The 20,641-nt window shown below is 40.0% G+C and overlaps 1 protein-coding gene across 2 annotated transcripts in view; it reads right to left on the reverse strand.

Moving 5' to 3' along the window:
- The window catches only part of XRCC5 (X-ray repair cross complementing 5), an 85,337-nt gene extending 68,282 nt beyond the window's left edge, over positions 1-17,055 (reverse strand). The window contains exons 1-8 of one of the 2 annotated variants that reach the window (XM_036916161.2): positions 16,896-17,055; positions 12,978-13,091; positions 10,206-10,389; positions 9,230-9,278; positions 7,531-7,653; positions 4,470-4,661; positions 1,635-1,749; positions 314-452 (exon numbers count right to left, since the gene is read on the reverse strand). In XM_036916161.2, coding sequence (XP_036772056.2) covers positions 314-452; positions 1,635-1,749; positions 4,470-4,661; positions 7,531-7,653; positions 9,230-9,278; positions 10,206-10,389; positions 12,978-13,091; positions 16,896-16,916 — 937 coding nt within the window. In that variant the 5' untranslated portion in view covers positions 16,917-17,055. The remainder of the gene's footprint in view (positions 1-313; positions 453-1,634; positions 1,750-4,469; positions 4,662-7,530; positions 7,654-9,229; positions 9,279-10,205; positions 10,390-12,977; positions 13,092-16,895) is intronic. The other variant, XM_036916170.2, reaches the window with a different exon arrangement.
- Between the last annotated feature and the right edge of the window lie 3,586 nt (positions 17,056-20,641).

The following is a 20,641-nucleotide window of genomic DNA, read 5'->3' on the forward strand; positions in this document are numbered from 1 at the left end:
TAGCTCATTAATGTAAGTATTCTCCAAGCTAGTATGTTTCAAATTTTAAAATAAAACCCAGCATTAACTCCTGTCACTTGAGACAGGACTTAAAATTCAGAGACAGAATATCCAAGCGTACTCCTGGGAACCACCTTGCCTAAGACCCAACAGTTGAGCTGAAGAACTTAGTACCTCATGTTCCCCTCAAATAGTTGTGCCTCTAGAACTCAGATAATTTATGTCTAAAAAATAATAATACAAACCCTGGCCTGCCTCAAATCACCTTGAATAGAATCTTATACAGGTAAAAGTGAAAATTTTATTGGCATACCTTGGATAGTATCATTTATTGAAACTTCTGTTTCATCATCGTCATTCAAGTAATAAACTGTTTCTTTTCGTATATCTTCTTCTTTTAGGGTTCTTGCATCCACAAATGTCCAACTTTTCTTAAGTTTTTCCTGTAAAATCTTATTTCCCAAAGAAAAATAAATGGAGAACAAGGAAAGCTAGGATTCCAATGAATGAAAGATGAAAACTTAAAATACTCTCTGCTTTACAGAAAAAACTCTAAAACAATTACTCTAACTAATGGTTTTGTCTGCTCTTGCCCTTTGTGCAAATTTTTATGTCATAACCCTTCCTACATTTCATTTCTCCCCAGAGTAATCCACAGGTAAATATTAATATCTTTATATATGCAAACACCTTTTGTATAAAATCTTCAAACTGTCTACATAAAAAAATGACTATACAATTTGTTATCACAGTTTTTCAATAGAGAAGAAAAGGAGGGAGAAATCAGTAAGGAAATTTGAAAAGGAAGCTGGGGTAAAGAAGGGGAAGAGACGGTAACTCATTTCTAGGACATAATTGCTAGACCTTGATGGGACCCAAAATAAAGAAGTACCTACTAGGTTTTCATGAATGTAGCCTGTTTTCTGGAATTAAGTCCTTGAATAAACGAAAAATACCTGAATATATAAAACATGTTTTTGTGTATTTTCTGTATTTAAATGTTTTATATACTCAGTCTGTATATATTCAGTTTTAAAGAAAAACGGCAAGGAGGGTCATGTGGAGGCATGGATCAGAGACACACACTCAAACTAGAATTTCAACAAAGAATTATCAAAAACAATCATTTTTAAAAGTATGCGATTAGGTACAAACATACATGTACTACAAAAGGCCATTTCACAGTAACAAGTCAAAATTTTTTTGATACTTCATAGATGTTACTTTCAGATCATTTATAACTGAACTAGGCATGACTGAGTTTTCAAAACTCTGAACTTATTAACTCTGGTGTATATCTGTATTTCTGCTATGATACTATAATGACACAACTTAATGCATTCCATTTTCTTTCTTTTAAAAAAAGAGAGGCCTAGAATTCATGATTAACAATTATCAATGGAAAGAAGGAGAAAGAGGAGGAAATCAACCTCTTATATAGACAATTCTTAAAACTTCCTATCCTAGTATGTCTTTTACATAAAAGCGAAATAGAAATTAAATGAACAGGAAGAGCATTTAGAGAAGCAGGAATTATGGCATTGAATAACCCACACGTGAACTGTAAGTTCCTTATATAAGCATGTGTGCCCTCCTGATAACCACTTGTTTAAAAATGTGTACCTATCACTTACCGATTTATAAGCCACAATCTTTATACACAAATTGGAGCCAATGGTCAGGTCGCAGGGCCAACGCATGGAACTCTTCTCAATTTTCTTAAAGACACACAGTTGTCTCAGACTATCACTTAGGGAAAAATATGTAAAGAAAGCAACAGTTTAAAAATATTAACTTGTACTGGATGATACACTTAGCTTTCTAGAACGAGCACTGAATTGTTGTTGATCATAGAGAGAGAACAGCAGAGCATGGTAGGAAAATGACAACCACAAGTTGGGAGAGAGCCAGAATACAACTGAGTTGGCCTAGAAGGATGGAGTTGAATTACTTTACTGACAGGTGAAAACAAGCATCTCTGTTTTCACCTACTCAATCTTTTCTTTCAAGTCAGCCATCGGTTCTTAACATTTTTCAGGACTAAGGACATTCTGAGGATATGACAAAAGCACATTCATAAATAAGTCTGCACATAATTTAAAGGGTTCACTAACTTCCTGAAAACTATGAACCTGAGGATAAAAATCCTGCTCTAGGATATCGAAGGGTGGGTACCATCCTATAACATCACTGCTTACAACTCTACAATTCATTAATTCCACTCTCTTAAAAGATAAGCTATGTATATGCACACATATCTGAGTATCTCAAATATGACACCACTTCTTATAATTAGGAATGTTTTTTGTAGGTGTACAATAAGAAAGGGCCCAAATACAAAAATAATTTGTATTGGCCCATAAGGAGTTAATAAGGACTCTACAGAGGATAAAGGAACTTAGTCCATATTTAGTCTTATGGTAAAGTAGACAGCTCCAGGTTTCTTACTGGGAAGAAGAGGAACTGAGAAGCAGCAAACACAATGGAGAGTGCTACTTCATTTGAACATAGTGAAGATTGATTCTATTTTTATCTGGTTCTTCATCTAAGACAACAGAGAAAACTATAGGGGACAGGTAGAATTTGTGGTATTCACTAAGAAATTAATGACCAAACACAGATTCTAAGCATATAGTCTTGACTATGACTGATCCCCTTGTACAAATGAAAAACAGACCTACAAAGAGGCACTGAATTATCTGACATTATCCAGTCATTATCCTCAAGAAACTCCAAATCTCAGAAATAATCTACAACAGTAACAGATATTCTGCCTGATACCTTCTTGGCTTTGGATTTGTTGGGGAATGAATGTGTCTGAAGCAGGTCTAACCTGTCCGTAGAACACTAGTTTAACTATGAGTCATGTCTAAAACCACCATGAGATTTGGATTTTGTTCCAGGGAAGTCCTAAAGGCTAAGCATCTAATACATAACCTCTAAGAACAAATGGACCATCTTTGTAGTAGATTTGAACCACCCCCACTCACAGCAGAAGTCAAATTATCTTCCTCTAAGATCTTCTACATGAGGATAAGTCCAGTCCAGTGCTATCCAGTACAATTTTCTGTGATGACGGAAATGTTCTAAACAGCCACATGTGGACAATATATCAGATGGCAAAGTTCTCTGGTCCTCACCTTTATGGCAGACCTAAAACCAAAGTGACTCCAAATTGCTAGGATAATACATAGATAGTAATTTCCCTTCTTTCTATGATACAGGAAAATAACCTCATCAAAAAATAATTTGTATTGGCCCATAATTTTATTTATGTTATGGTGAATATGTTAGCTTAAGACATGTATTCCCACAGGACTAGAAACAACCCTTTATAGGATCCTCACTGATTCCTTTGTCAACCACTTGGGAAACTACCATTCAATTTCCAAAACTCTCTTTTACCTACCATTTTTCTAGGGTGTCTGCATTCAGAAAATCAAGATATACTGCTTGTCAATTATAGTTTACCGGAAATCTTTAAAAATTTTGGTTGATTGAGGAAAAGAATTAAAGCAGATACACACTATAGCTACTCAAAAAATCATGATTGTTGAAGCTTCAGTTCAATTAAGAACTTTGCTTAAAATGCATGTACTTTGTGTACTTATTGATAACTGGAATTCGTGAACATCAAGTGGTATTATCCCTGAGAATCTGAAACTCCACAAGCCACACCGTGTGCTAAAGTATTCTATTGCCACATTTACTCAGGCTCCTCAAACACATACTGTTTTAGATGTTTTTGACCCCTCCAGGTTCTTTGTACAAAATATGTGTATGTCCAATTTCAACCAAGAATAACATGGATAAAAGAGAGTCTCCCATAGTCTTTAACTGAATGGTTTAAAAAAAGCAGTTTTCTTTATTGTTATATGGTACTTCAGGTATTTCACATTTCTTAAGTCATTTCTGCCTTTACAAAACCCACATTAATAAATAGGTTATAAGTTCTTTATATTTTGGGTTTTTTGTTTTGTTTTGTCTGACCAAACTATTTTGTGAGCAAAAGTTTTAAAAAAGTCACTATGTTATAGTTCATTGCCTCCTAAAACCTAAGTCAGAGGATAAGAGGATTCTGAATATCTCAAATATGACACCACTTCTTATAATTAGGAACGTTTTTTGTAGGTGTACGATAAGAAAGGGCCCAAGAAATGTGCCTAAGCTTGGCAAAAAGAATAAATCCACCACCTCATCTTTTACATTTTGACTTTGTTGAATCTTTCCAAACTTCACTGACACCATCTTAGAAATAAACAAGAAATCTTGTGCCAACCACACAAACCTAATAAAGGGGTCTGGGGTTGGTACACCATTTCTTTAATACAAATCAGAATATTTATTAAAGAACAACTGCTAATTCAAGAGTTGCCTAGAAAAAGAAAAGCATTAAGGAGCCCTCTGATCAAAAGAGAAATTTATATGGTTACAACTGAAAAGTTGTAATCAGTGTTTTTACTTCTCACCTGAAGGAATAAATTTCATCCAGTCCATCCGCACCTTCTAAAGACATCATTACTTCTTTCACCACCTGAATGCCTTTTTTTTGCTGCTCGGTAATTCCTTTCAGAGGAAAGGAGGGTCCATCGTGTTCTGAGTGCATACTGCCGTTTTGTCTGTCCCCAGTTCCATCTTCCTTGCCAAATGGGAAAGGCAAACTATCAGGAAAAGATCAGCAGAAGTTAAGACAAGCTCTGCAGCCAAATAAGCTAGGTTTCAGTCCTGCAACTATCACTCACTAGTTATATGAAAATGGGCATGTCAGTCAACCTCTCTGAGCTTTAAATTTCTCATCTGTCAAATGGCACTTATCCACCTTAACCAATATTCTATCAGTTTCAAGTGACTGAGCCTCTTTGATTTAGTAAAAGGGAAGTTATAGGCTTACATAAACAAATAATTGAAGGGCAGGATTGCATATGGACTTAGGATGACTAGACAGAGTCTCAAACACCACAAGGACTACCTGATCCTCTCACTATCTCAATATTTCATCTTCATTTGCCTTTTTGCTGGCTTCACTCTGACTAGCTTCCTCACATTGCCTCTGAACACATTCAAGCTCACATTACCCAGTTCCACTAGCAAAGAGGGACTGAGTGTTTAATGCTCTAGTTTCAAATTCAAGAAAACCAGGTATCAGTGGTACCCTGGGGGCCAGATCTACAAGATATCAGTCCTCATTCAAGCCAAGAGGTTAAAGTTAAAACTTTAGGAAGGAATGTTTCCTAGAAAAAGGCTGGTTGATATTCTCGGCTGACAAAAATAAATAAACGAATGCCCGTTAATGATCCCTCAATGTTACTATAAGGATTAAATAAAAGAATGTGTATAAGATACTTAAAACTCAAATAATGTTATTATTACTACAGATACAGAATTCCCATACAGAAATCAGTTAATTGACTGAGGTAAGTAAAATCAATTTTCTCCTTGTGTTTCACTCCAGTTGTTTGACTGAAAGGAGACTATAACTAGATTGGGATTACCAGTCATGGGAATATTTAACAATCTATATACAAACTGAAAAATAAACCAAGCAAATACATTTTATGATAATACTCAATATGGCATTTTAGAAATGCTTTCATGTAAGCAATCTCATTTAATCCTTATATATTAGGTGGATAGAGATTTCTACCTCAACTTTCTAGGAGGAAACTGAAGCTACAGAGATTAAATCAGTTAGCCAGAGCTGCACAGCTAATAAGTGATGAAGCAAAGACTTAGTCATGATTCAAAGGGCAAGGTTCCCCTTTTGACTCTAGAAACCCAAACAGCTGAATTCATCAATCTTTTCAGTACACTCAATATTACCCATTGGTCACTCCTACATAAATGGTTATTTTTAAGGTGACTTCTCTATCACTTGACTTGCCATAACTAAAATATGGCTTCCTGTTTAAATTTTTTCCTATGTATGTGCAGCATGACACATATGCATGTCCTGCATTCCCTATCAAATAAAGAGTTTCCAGGCAGCAAGCTATGGCACAGCAGGTTTGCATCAGGCTACTGCTGTTTGCATAACAGCAACCAGGACGAAGGGAAGAATGATACGAGAATGAAGAGTCAGAAAGTTATCCCAGAAGTTACAATAAGAGTTCTTCTTAACCTGCATCAGACCAGAAATAAAAGACTTTCGGTGTCAGCAGAAGCACCTAAAAACTAGGTCCAAGGAGCAACCTGCTCAGAATACAGTGCCTCTCTGGACTGATGGTATTTTTTTGGTCCACCAGATAAGTCATATATGGAATCCACCAAACAATAAAACCAAAAACCCTATGTTGCATTTGTAGCAAAGAAAAAAAGCATATTACCCACGAAGAAAATACAACCTGTCAAATAAGCAAGCAGAAGAAAAGGTTATGTTCTCTCTTCAGCGTGCTTTACAGTACTGCTCATACAAAAACAGTAACCCTTTCCAATGACACTGACAGAAGTGCAGAATGCTTCAGCCATACAAAGGCATCCTGAAATTATGAACAGGATCAGAAGCTAAGCTGGGCTTCTGAAGTGCTAAGAAAACCTCAAGTCAGTAATAAGCGTCACTTAAAAACCACTTAATTTCTAGCAAGTACCGTCTTAACAAGTAACAGTTTGATGGATTATTCTGAACTATTTTTCTACAGTTCTGCAGAAAGATGTCCCTCAGCAGTCTTAATACATGCAAGAGAGGTTCTTAATTCCCCATGGCAGGCATTATAAAGAAGCCAAAAGCTTACCACTCTGAGCTGAGGCTTCTTGGTATAGCTCTCGATCTGAAAAATGAGTGCCCTCAGAAGACTAATTATTCAACATCTTATACCATCACTCTGCTTTCACCAAAAATAGTACAAGAAAAAACTGGTTTCAGTTGGGGCAGGAAAGAGATTAGTGTAGTGAAAAAGAACTTTCTTCTAGAGAGGTAAGATAAAGAAAGTAAATGCCACGGAGGAAATTCAAGGAAGGAGAGACTCTCCCCTACAAACTGTGAAATACATTTTCCCTTCATATTTGTATACCTTATCTTTAAATACACATAAACAAGTTATATTTTATGTATACATGTATATCCCTTAGATATGAAAAAGTTAAAAATAAGCATGACATGTTTAAATTTATTCCTACGTTGACATTCCTCTCTACCCTAAAAATATTTACTGTAAGACACAGTACTCCTGAACTGTTTAAGACACCATCCATTTGATAATTATTTGGGTAAAGTCTGCTACGTAGGCAGGAAATGAACTTAATGTCCTCAAGAATTCCTCAATTCTTTGAGTCCAAGAACAGCCACCAACAAATGATCTGCCACTGACCCAATTCCTGCTTCACTGTGACTTGCTGCCCTTTATCACCAAAACTCGGGAGAGTTCCTAGAACACAGAGAGTAATCAGTGAATGTTTGCCGAGGTCAGTCATCTGACAGCTTTCACTCAGCAGAAAGAGAAGATTCTTGGGAACCAAATGCTCTAGAAAGGGGTCCTGCTCACTGCATCAGGAGAGCACAGGATTTGTCTACAAACATTATTCTTATGGTCTTACAAGAACTGCAGGGAGATGCCGGTTATCTTCAAGTTATTAATTATAGTATCCAGACGATCTTTGCTGAATGGGCTGCTGAGGTCAGTGAACACTTCAATATGCCTCCTCTCAAACTTCTTTCCTCTAAAACAAAGAATTATCCCATTAAGAAATCTTTCTTCTGAATTATTTCCTATAGATTCAAATGCACTTGGTCACTGAACAAAAAGAGTTTAAGGAATGAATCTAAACATACTTAACAAACTGAGTACTTTCCAGAAGTCCACATATTGTTGATGCTCTATTAAGTTCCTACTAAACAATAATCAACCTGAGTATAACCCATACTTTTAACCTCTTGGGAAAATTTCTGAGCATTATGGAAATATTACATCCCTTGAATTCCCAACTCTAACTTCAGCTAAAGATATGGTCACTATGCTTAGAAAGGATCCCTTCTAGCCTCCACACAGGCAGGATATACACAAGGAACTCACATGTACTACAACCACTGCCTTGCAAGGGTTCACTTTCCAAACACCCTGCTCTGATTCTACTCACAGGGCTAGTAGCAGGGTTTTGCATAGTATGTACAGAAATTGAGAAGGGATAGTACAAATTCAAGCCTGAGATTTCAGTGCAAATATTTTCCTGACAAGTGATTTAAAGGGCAAGGTGTGTGTGTGTGTGTGTGTGTGTGTGTGTGTGTGTGTGTGTTTAAAGACATACATTTGAAAGGCACAGTAATTAAATAAGTAATGAATTAGGAAGCTGGCCAGACTGTCAAGGTGTGTGTGTGTGTGTGTGTGTGTGTGTGTGTGTGTGTGTGTGTTTAAAGACATACATTTGAAAGGCACAGTAATTAAATAAGTAATGAATTAGGAAGCTGGCCAGACGTGTGTGTGTGTGTGTGTGTGTGTGTGTGTGTGTGTGTGTGTGTGTGTGTGTGTGTGTGTGTGTGTGTGTGTGTGTGTGTGTGTGTGTGTTTAAAGACATACATTTGAAAGGCACAGTAATTAAATAAGTAATGAATTAGGAAGCTGGCCAGACTGTGCATTTGCACTTGACTCTTGAACTAGACAAGTTTGAAATGGACAGGTTCACTTGTACACAGATTTTTTTCAATAAATACATTTCAATATTTCAACAAATACATTTCAGTAGATGTACTGAAAATATTTTTGTAGATATGCAACAATTTGAAAAAACTTGCAGACGAGCTGTGTAGCCTAGAAGTACTAAAGAAACTAAAGAAAAAGTTAGATATGTCATGAATGCATAAAATATCTGTAGATATCAGGCTATTTTATCATTTATTATTATAAAATCAACAGTAGGCCACCAGTAATTAAGTTTCTGGGGAGTCAAAAGTTACATGGATTTTCAACTGCGTGGGGGTCTGCATCCCTAAGCCCTGCACTGTTCAAGGGTCAACTGTAATTTCAGTAACAAATGGACCATACTCCTTAGTGCATTTCAGAATTCCTCATAATTAGCGTAAGTCAAATAGAAAGGAACTTGAAATAAGCCAAACATTTATTTCTCCCAGACAAATTCCCCATCTCTTAAAAAAGGGAGATGGAACTGAATCAGTGAATTCTATCATGTTTCTTTAGCCGTGCAAACATGCTGCTTGACTGGATCACAGAAGGCGTTGAATCAATCCATACAATTTTTGTAGAAAGGTTCATTTCCAACTCTTTTCATTTGAGACACTTACACAGTTTCTTGTTTAATCACATCCATGCACACGATGAGTGCATCCAGGACTCAGCTAGTTAAGGGCAGAAGGTATCACCAAACAGTTCCTTTATCCCCAAAATATGCATCTTTTTTCCAGTGTAGACCACTGTGCTGGAAACTGGGGACTCTGGGCTGACTATGTGATGATTTGAAACTACTTGCTAAAGTGTCCTTCTCCAAAGTTTATTTCACCAACATATATTAGCATATGCTATATATCAAAGTATATATCCTGAAACATATAATCAGGGAAAATCAAATAAACCAAAAGGTAATCTAACATATTCCATTCAGTTAAGCAAAATTATGATGCCATTTTGCAGCACCTAGAAGCCGCACTTTGTGATTACAGTCCGTTCTTAAATATGAAGTGAGCCACAATGCAGCATTTGTAAGTCACTCTTGGCGAGCGGCACCTCCCAGTGATCAGGAATGGCACTACTGTTTAGAAAAGTAACAGTAATCTCTTAAAATCATGACACCTGTGGAAGAAATTGGAACTCTCACAGTTTGGATATCAGTCTGATTTTGGACACAAAAAATCCTCCATCCAGGAAAGCACAGAGAATGCTAATGCTATACTCTTTTTAAAAATATTTTCTGTACATCCAACACTTCTAACCATCACCACCATGAAGCCCTATGCACATGGCACATGGTCAACACACACATATGCCCCCTGGTATTTCCACTTCCAATGCCCCCCAACCTCTCAGTTTCCCTAGTGCAGAGAAGGAGCAAGTGACTGGAGGACCTGGAGCCCAGACACCCAATCCAAGCTGCTTAATATCATTATTAAATTCTAACACACATCACTTCCATGTCCTCAGAGCCAAATATGACCATACACTCAGAGCTGGGACTCTTATTAGAGAACCTCACCAAACTAGACTATCATTCTTCAGATTAGGAGATATTTCTTAAAAGAGTCGTCTCTGGCTGAAAAAGGATACAGTCAGCTTGTTGAGAACCTGGTTGGATTTTTCTTTCAATGTCCTCCAGCAAGTCAAAATCTGGTAGCATCAGGTGTCGGTGCACGGTGATGTTCTGATACTGATCCTTACAAGCAAGGGCGTTCTTAGTGCCATCTGTGCCAAAAAGGACTAGTGCAATTTCATCCTTGCTCTCAGCAAATACCTAGAGAAGAATGTCAGAAGGTTGAAAACCAAAGAGTAAAGAGTACCAGCTGGAAGGCATTAGATACCTAGCCTTCAGGAAGTAAGACAACCCTGCCTCACTATGGCAGGTCCCTGGTGCCACTGTCAACAACAGAACATTGGGCTACATGGCTAGACTTTTCCATTGATTATAGGTCCCATCCTTCATTTCAGCACAATTTAGGGTGGGGAAAGGGGAGGGCAGTAACTGGTCTTAATGACTTTCAAACAAAACAGACTCTAATTCTCAGTGAAAACTAATTATGGATAATTTGAAAATTATTTTAGCCCATCTTTCTGGAATTATTGTCCAAGGTTTAAATTTTCCAGAGATTTTAAAAACAAAAGTTTCTGTTGGCATATCCTATACCCCAGCAATGTCACTTACAGGGTTTATATACTATAAATTCTTGCCTCTTGCCTCTTGATGCACCCAAGGAGACAGACTATTGACTAGAAAGTTCACTTCAGCACTGTTTATAACAGGGAAAAACTGGAAAGAAATGACCATCAACAGGCAAAGGCAAAAACCCACTGCAGAACAGTTACACAATGGAATATATTACAGCCCAGTAATTGAATAAACTTGTGCAATGTTTATCAACGTGAATCAATCTCAAAAATGTAAGGTTGAGAAAAAAAAAGTTGCAGAATTATATGCATCACATAATTACATTATATACACTTTTGAGAGCTTCACACAATACTAAATATTGCTTATAAATATACTTATGTCCAAAACTATAAAATATGCATGGTAATAACTATGAAAATTCTGAAGAAAGGAGGAAAAACAGAGGCTTGGGAAGGCGTACATATGGGCCTTCAAATTTATGTTAATATTTTAATTTTTAAGCAAAAGAAATCTAACAAATATAAAGCTTAAGTACTGTACAATGCTAAACAATGGGAAAGTGTTCCATTATTCTCTGTACTTGCCTCTTAAGAAAATTTCATAATAAAATGTTTCATAAAAATTTCATAATAAAATATAAGATACAAAAAACAGTATCTGACACAAAAGGCAGCCCTATTCCCACCTATTTATTAACTTAACATAAACCTTTTACACCAGTGGGAAGAGTGCTATATGGGAAGAGCATGGAATTCTGTCCTTCTTCACTTCTGTTTTGATCTGTTAAACTCCCCAGTCTGTTAATAATTTCAGCTACAATTCCAGGTGGGCATGAAAAAAAGGTCCCAGCTGCCAAGGTTCCAACACGTCCAGCACACCGGTGGGGAATGCCGGCTAGAATTCTATCTGCCTCCTGGACAAGAATTCATCTCAAGACAAGGTAATCTTGCTCAGAAACAAAACCTCCATCGGGAGAGGGGAGAAAATTGAGTGCAGAATGAGACTGGCACCGGGTTTTGTCCCCTGCCTTTCACATTCACTCAGACTCCCATGAAAGAGGCAGAGCCAAAAATAAGAACTGCAAGCACTATTTCTCTTAAAAAAAAAAAAGAAATTCTATACTACCTTGAGGTACAGCAGCACTGCTTGACTACAACCAGCACAAATTACTGTAACCAACAAGAGGCTTAGAGGCATTCTCTTCTCTGTGGACACATTAAGAACTCCAGGGTATCAGAATTTGTTAAGATCTAGGATGACAGAGGGAGGTAATTGCACCCAGTGGAAAGGGCAACACTTAGAAGAAAGAGCAGAGGTGTCCCAAAGGAGCAGCAGTACCCAGAGAAAGCAACACAACTTCACGGCCTGAGCAAAAGTAGTAGTCATGCCAGGTAGGAGGGGCAGAAATCAACAGAGTAGTCTAATTCATATGCCCCCCACCCACAACCCTGTGAATGTGAGCTAACCTTTAGAGACTTGCTTGACTACTAGCAGCAGAAATGACTTTCTAAAGCTGGGTCATAAAAAGCCATATGGGCAGGTCTCTTAACGTATCCACTCTTGGGACAGTCCTTCTTAGAACCCGCTGCTATATCGTGAGAATCCCAAGCTACATGGAGAAGACCACATGTAAGGGTTCTGATGGACAACCCCAACAGAGCTCATAGCTACCAGCCATGGGATTGAGTCATCTTGGGACATCTAGCCCAGTTTAGCATTCAGATGACTCAGCCCCAGCCACCATCTAAGTGTATCTGTACAAGAGGCCTCAGGAGAAAATGACCCAACCGAGCCACCCAGTCATCTCACAGAACCATTAGAGATGATTTAAAAAGTCCCTTAAGACATTAAGTTCTGGGATAGTCTATTACCAGCAAAAGGTAATTGGAATAGGCATAAAGCAGTTGAAGTCCAAGATCACAAGCTTAGTAAATGGCCATCTGGCTCTGGAGATAATGCCTTTAAGCATTACTTTACATTGCCCTTTTTTCTGATAAAAACTGTAATACCCAGTGGAGGGACCAAAACAAGGAAAGAAAAAAACGTCAGGTACTAGTGGTAGTTGAATCCACTTGTGAGTGTATGTAGAGACTCCTCAGATTCTCAAAACCACAGGCTGGACATTTTAAACAAGCAGGTGTTGTGCATTACTAAGTGGAGACAACAAGCAGCTAAAACATGAGTTACAAGCTCAAGACCAATCTGAAACTTACCTGTCGCTGCAGAAACATGATCATCACCTTCTTTGCTAATTCAAACGGGGATTCCTCACCAGGAACAGAGTTACTCATGGCAAAGCCCACATCCATACATAGCACAACAGCTGCCTAAAACAAAGTCCCAAAGACTGTTTAAGACAATGTTAATTATGGTCATAAAAAAAGAAAAAAAGAGGTATGTGCTCTGTTTATTTCACCCACAGAATCTGTACCGATACTTAGGGGATGCAGGATAAAGAGAGGGGAAGTTTTCTACTTAGCGAAGGTATTTAAGACATAAAAGCTTTCACCGTGGAGAAACTTAAGTCCTATATTGTCCAAAAGCTCAAAAGTCAGGACAGGAGCACATTCCAGGCAGCTGCTGCTCCTTGGGCCTGAGCCCCAAAATAAACCCAGATCTGAAAACAACCTGCAAGCCAGAACTAAGTCCAGTACAACTGACCCCAAAATACATCAGACAAACTGCAGTTAATCTGCAGACCCAAAAGCGTGATAATAAATGTAATTATCTGTAATTTTGCTGTAAGCCCCTGATTTGGGGTGTAATCTGTTATGAAGCACTTTTGTGGCAGTAGGTCACTGCTACAACAATCTATATATGCTAAAACGATACACCCCAACCATTTGAATCAGTTTGTCAACTGGACATCGAAAATGAAGACTAAGACACCAAATCTATTCTAGTAGGGGACAAAGACACACAAACAAATAATACCAGAATATTCCAGGACAGCGGTGTACAATGTACCAAATCTATTCTATTAGGGGACAAAGACACACAAACAAATAATACCAGAATATTCCAGGGCTGTGTGCACCAAGAGAGCACACAGGAGGAGCATCTGAACAAGACTGGTGGAGCAGCTAGAGGAGAGACAAGGAGGCAGAAAAGGCTTCCTGGATCTGCTCCCTGCGTGAGTTTTGAAGAATGAGTAGGAGTTATTCATGTGAACACGGGGAATGACACGTAAAAGGGACCACAAATAAAGACGAAGTCTTTAGGTATTATCAACCATGTATGTAGGAAATAGGGGAAACTAAACATAAATGGTTACATGTAAAGTTCTGTGTTTGGCATCAAAAATTTAACTGAGTTAACTGAACAAATAGCATCTTGCAATGTCAGGGAGGATTATAAATCAAGTCACCAGTATTGCATGGCTACAGCATTACTTTCCCCCCCACCTGTCTCATTCTATCCTCCAAAATATTTTAGGCTGTTATCAATAGTGTACTGAATTCAAGGAAGGAAGAGAAAGGCCTTACGATGAAAAAAGACCAGATTACGAATCTGGGGGCCTGAAATCCAGTCCCATCTTTATAACCAACTAACTCTGAGTCCTTGGGAATGTCACTTAACTTCAGTGTTAAGTCACAGAGACAGGAAGCAGTTGATAGACTAGATGAGATCCCCGGTCTTGCCCAGAGTTAACATTCCTTGACACTGACTGATAGTCTCACCTGTGCTTTGTACTGTAGGTCAGGCCACATTTGATAAACTGTGAGCAGTTCTGAGCATCATATCTTATAAGACTATAACTGAACATGAAATGAGCAGGTTAGAAAAGGATCTGGGGAACTTGTGATGTGAGGAACAGTTTGAAAAAACTCAATATTTGAGCCACCTGAGAGATGACTTAGGGTAAGACATAGTTCCTCCCAAATATTGGACAGCTGTTACAAAAAGATAATAGGATTAACAGATGAAAGTTACAGAGAAATTAGATGACTCCACATAACGGAAAAAATAACAATAACAAATAACCACTGTTTTCCAAAGCAGTGATCTCCTAGCCCCAAAAATGTTTGAAAAACCTGAATGAGTTCCTATCAGGGGAGTTACAGATGCTTTCTATATCTGGTCACATCTCAGGCAACACATGGAAAATAGAGACTAAGTATTTCCCTAGTTTACAAAACACTGAACATAATGCATTAAAATTAAGAGATTTCTGGAGTAAAGATAGCATGCTTGGAAAAAAAGGTGGTAATAAACTACAAAATTCCTTTTGAGTACAAAATCTACATCCCGTATGTGGATAAAATGAAAGGTCCTGTGGCCGGGATTCTCACCTGGCCCTGGCTGGCTAGCTCATACACACATGTGGGCAATACGTTGCTATTGACTCTATATAAGGAGCTCCACCCAGTGCTCTGCTTGACAGGGTGGCACAGCAGAGGCTGGAGTGGTGGCAGTGCCAAGGACAGAGGCCCAGAGGACGGCTATGCGGGACGACTGTGTGGGCAGAGAGGCCCAGAGGATGGCTGTGCAGACAGAGGGGCCCAGAGGCAGAGACCGGCTTGCTGCATGCAGAGTCACTCTGAGTGAATGGGATTTTAGTGACTGACCTGCCACTGTAGAAATAAAGTTGGGTATAACCCTTTCACCCCAAGAATGTTTTACTGACATTTTCTTTGGTCACACTGAATCCATAGTGAACTTGCCTGGGGGCTGAAACTCATTGGCAAGCCACCGTAGTTTCAGTGCCCTGAGCATAAGAATCTTAAAAAAATCTAAGAGTCCCAAAATACATTGCCGCACTTATCAAATACATGTGTGTAAAGACTACTTTTAAACCAGAAAACTCTGGGTCAGAGGACTAAGGGTCTTTGGCTAGGAATCAGGTATTGAAAAAAATGGCATCATAGGGTTTCACAATATGGATCTTTTTGTCGGGAAGAAGAATGGCCTATGTATTACTCAAGTTCCTCTCTGGCAGCAATAACCAGGAAAGAAAACAGGCAGCATATCAGTTCTTCATTTATACACCAAAGCAATAACAGGTAGGTTGTTAGAATCTTGCTGTAAGTCCACCTGCCATAAACAGTTGCTTCCCTAGAGCTGCAGTTTTCAGCAGCTGAAAGAGGAACAAAGGAGGTGAGTGGCTTCATATGGTCATAATTGTTTTAATCAACTTTTCCCAAGGGGGAGTTAAGGGAAATAGGGATCAGTTGCTCCAATTCCATCCTGTATACCAGATGCCGAGTAAAGGGCCAAGCCTTTGGACGGATGGGTAGATGGATGGGTAGATGGATGGATAGATGGATGGATGAACTCTGGAAAACACCTCCCTCTAGTGGAGACAACTATCACTCTCCATGGACACTGAAAACAAAATTTTTTTTAAATTTACCGTAACATGTCATTCATCCAGGACACTGACGGTCGTATACTCCTAGCAACACAGACCTTTTCCGGGGCTCTGAAACCAGAAAGCCTATGTTCGAGTTCCACCCTTAATGGACTGGGTGAACCTGGGCTAATCACTTCTATGTCTGCGTTTTCTCACCTGCAGATTGGGGATAATTGTTTTCACTTTATGAGCTTGCTGTGACAATTGAGATGGGAACGAACGTTTAGATAAATGCCTCGCACAGAGTAAGTTTTCAGTAAATGCGAGATATTAGATTACAGAGGTAATAATATGACGTTTTACATTTCAAGTTATTTTACTCGAAGGCCCTCTCTTAAGTTTTACAAGTCTGTGGGATGGGTGCGTATCACAGCTAACTTCCATTCTCATGTACATTTTAAAAAGAGAGCCAGGCTCAGGAGTGGAGTTAAGAGCGGTTAAAGGGTGGCTGGGTAGAGAGGGAAGGCGAAGCGTGGAGGGACGTGAGACGATGGGTGGAGCGGAAGTGAAAAGGTGGGAAGGCAGAGGAGGCGGGAGATACAGAGGGTCGGGAGCGTGCCAGGCTCCAACTCGGGGCTTCAGACTCCAGATCCCCAGCTCTTCCCACAGCGCACCCCTCAGACCCAGCACGCCTGCTCCAGCCCATGATCAGCCCTATGGCCCGCCGTGACCTCCCCGCTTTCCTCGGTCCCCGGCCCTGATCTCATAATTCCTGCCTCCGAACCACAATCTCCGGATCCCCGGCACCCGCAGGGCCCAAGCTGGGCGTTCTCTCTACCTTACTCCCGGCCTGCGCCATGTTGCCCGTCACGCAGGCGCCTTGGTCGCCTCTTCCCGGCCGAAACCTGCAGGGAGCGACCGACTTCTGCGCGCCGAGGGTCGTGGGAAGCGCGGCTTCCGCGGAGCCTGGAAGGGGCGGGCACACTGTGCGCCCACGCTCTGAGCATGCGTAGATTCTCCGCGCTGCGCCCTGGGGAGGAAGGGCTGGGCGTCTTTGCGGTTCCGCGTGTACAGTTGGGTAATAAGAATCTCTTGGAAAAAGATTTCAGTTTCTTTTGAGAGTAACACCTATAGCGTTTTGTGGCAGAGCTCTGGAGTTAAATTTCCTTGGGTGTGAGTGTGAATCCAAAGCCACTTGTCTAAAAATCTGTTTATGTTAAAAAGGAGGATGAAAGACTAACAGATGTTACTAAAAACGGGTCCTTGTCACCGAAATCAAATCACAAAACATAATAACTAAGTTTTGAGGAAAGGAAAAGGATGGTTTATTAATTTGCTAGCAAATGAGGAGTAGCAGGCTCATGCCTTAAAGAACCATGGTCCTGAAGCACAAGTAAAAAGGCTTTTAAAGGGGAAATCGTGGGAAGAGTCTGGTGTTCAGGACCGCAGACACACAGACTGGCAGCTTGCAGGGATCCAAGCAGACATTCTTTAGCCAGTTCAACTGCTTTCTGTTTTTATTGGTTCCTCCTCAGTACCCTGGGGCAGTATGTCTTGGGTTTTGCAAAATCAGCTTTCTGTGTGAACCCTGTCCCTGAGACTGAGAAAAGGGGGAGAATAAAAGAAACTCCCACCTGTTAATGTTAAAGGTTTTGGGGTCTACTTGACTTTATTTTCAAGTTAACTTTAGTCTTAAATTTTAGAGATTGAATTTAGTTTTCCTCTGTTACAATTTCATGACTTTAGAACCAACTCCTGAGGGAAGCAAAAAGTCTTCCAGGCAATCGAATGTAAGAAGGGCACACTTCTTTGCAGAGGAAATGGGATGTACAAAGGCCTGGAGGCATGAAATAGCATCTGCCAAGGATTTACCAGTACAGTTGATCCTTGAAGAGTGGGGAAAAATCTGCACACTTGACTTCCCCAAAACTTAGCTACAGTTATCCTACTGTTGACTGGAAGCATTATGAATAACATAAACAGTCAATTAAAGCATATTTTGTGTGTATATGTATTACATATGCTGTATTGTTACAATAAAGTAAGCTAAAGAAAAGAAAATTTTTTTTCAAATCTTTGCAAATCTCCAAAATGTTTTCCAATATATTTATTGAAAAAAAATCCTAGTATAAGCAAACCTACACAGTTCAAACCCTTGTTCAAGTGTCAATTGCAGTTTGGAAGGGAGGAGGTAAGGTTTACTTCAGAAGATGAATCTAGAGAGATGTTCTAGAATTGGCAGCTATCAATCACAGAACCTGACCTGCTCACCATCCCCTTTCAAAGGAAACTGTCCAGCCTTGCATCTTCTGCCCCTTTGAGGGAGGCAGGCCTATGCTGAACTTTGCCCAGAAACAGCTATTTTCTACACCAAACAATCCAAAAACTGACAGGTGATTAGACAAAGGGTCCAGCAACCTGCCCAGTATCTGCAAACCTGAAACTAAATACAACCACATTCTCTCCCTCTTGAAACTTAGACCTGGGGAAAACAGAAACTAAAGCTCAAAAACAGGTGGAGAGCCCATGAGGAGGGAGGCGCTTGAGGGAGCAAAAGTTACAAATACACTGAAGCCAAGAAAGTCAGACATTGTCAGACTGTGTTCACAGAGCCCAGGAGGTTCTCCTAGTCTCTGATTCAAACTCAAGGAGTTTTATTAAATCTCAAATATTATTTTTAAAAAGCTTTTATATGGCACAGAAATAGAATTCCTGGAGAGTCTCCCTGGTGAAGGAAATGTGCATGCATTATGTCTATAATTTTATCTTTCATGTAGTCTTCCTTCCTGTTTCTATTTTCTCTTCCTCTCTCTTTTCTTTTCTCTCCCCTTTGCCCCTTTTCCTCTCACACTCAAACATCTTCCTGGGAGAAATAAGAGAGAGTCTACTTTCTGTGCCTATTTGCATCTCAGCTGTCCTGATAGAAGTCTTGGGAATCACCTACTTATGCACAGCAAGACAGTCATAGTGCACAGAATGGCTGTGGACTTAAAGTACTGTTTCCCCTGGCAAAAGGCCTCCAATAATCAAGTAGGAAGGGGCAAACATTATTGCTACTGTCTTCTTCCTCCACAACAAAAGGATTCTGGCTTTGTTAGTTCCATTTCTCTCTATCAGTTTAGGATGCTTAGATTTGTAGGATACAGATATTTAGATTTGTAGGATAAAGAATTTGGTAGAATAAGGGAAGATAAGAGGTTGATGGGTGTGGATGAAGTGAAGGTTCCTATGGCCAGGTTTCTCACCTGGCCCTAGTCAGCTCACGTGTGGACATACGTTTCTATTGACTCTATATAAAGATCTCCGCCCAGTACTCTGGGTGACACTGTGGCACGGCTGCAGGGCTGCAAGGCTGCAGGAGAGCAGAGACAAGATTGGAGTGGTGGCAGCGCCAAGCATGGAGACTGAGACGGCTGCAGGGACAGAGAGGCCCAGGCAGAGACCGGCTTGCTGCATGCAGACTCCCTCTGAGTGGATAGGATTCTAGTGATTGACTTGCCACTGTGGACGTTCCATTGTCATTCCTCCGTCTCATTGAATTCATAGTGAACTTGCCCAGGGCTGAAACCAATTGGCAAGACAATGAGCCATTGCTAGTAGGAGAGAAGAGACATTTTGGACAGAAAGATAAGCATGGAAGCCACTGTCACATATGAGAGAAATTGATGGGATAACAAAAGGAGAATGGTACGGTTATTTTGGTGGCCTATTTGAGTCATGCATCTCAGCATTCAGACCCTTATGCAGTCCCTTCCCCTTGAATCTGGGCTGGCCTCAAAACCTGCTTACAGAAAATTTGACAATGTGACAGAAGTGACTCTGGGCCAACTCTGGGCCAAAGCCTTCAGAATGCCTGGCACATTTGGTTTTTGCCGTCTGGTGGAAGTCAAATACCCTGTATAATGACTGACTACTAGAAAACTATCATGCTACTAAAGCCCAACCTAGCCACATGGAGGAGCACTATTTGGGCCTAATGTTTATGTTCCCCTCCCCCCAAATTTATATGTTAAAGTCCTACCCCCCCAATGTGATGGTATTTGGAGATGGGACCTTTGGGAAGTAATAAGGGTTAGATGAGGTCATGAGGGTGGAGCCTTCATGATGGGATTAGTGCAATTATAAGAAGACACACCAGAGAGACTGTACACTTTACTTCCCACCCCCATTTGCACAAAGAATAGGTCTTCTGAATACAAGTGGAAAACTCGCAGCATGATCAACCCAACCCTGCTGGCACCCTGATCTCAGACTTCCAGTCTACAGAGCTATGGGAAAACAAATTTCTGTTGTTTAAGCCACCCAGTCTTTGATATTTTGTTATGGCAGCCCTAGCAAATCAATACAGGCACAGAGCACCAACAGTCCCAGGGATGCACCTGGATGACAGCCAGCACCAATTTGGCAGCCATGCAAGTGAAACCCTCTTGGGAGTAGAGGAGCTGCTCCATCCTCAAGGGAGCTGTCCCACCATTAGAAACACTGGGAAGAGACCACCTGTGTTCACCAAGCTCTACCCAAATTGCAGAATTATGAGCAAATAAATGATTGTTATTTTAAGCCACTAAGTTTTAGGTGTTACAA

This window comes from Manis pentadactyla, chromosome 6, assembly GCF_030020395.1.
Source record: "Manis pentadactyla isolate mManPen7 chromosome 6, mManPen7.hap1, whole genome shotgun sequence".
NCBI classification, from domain to species: domain Eukaryota; kingdom Metazoa; phylum Chordata; class Mammalia; order Pholidota; family Manidae; genus Manis; species Manis pentadactyla.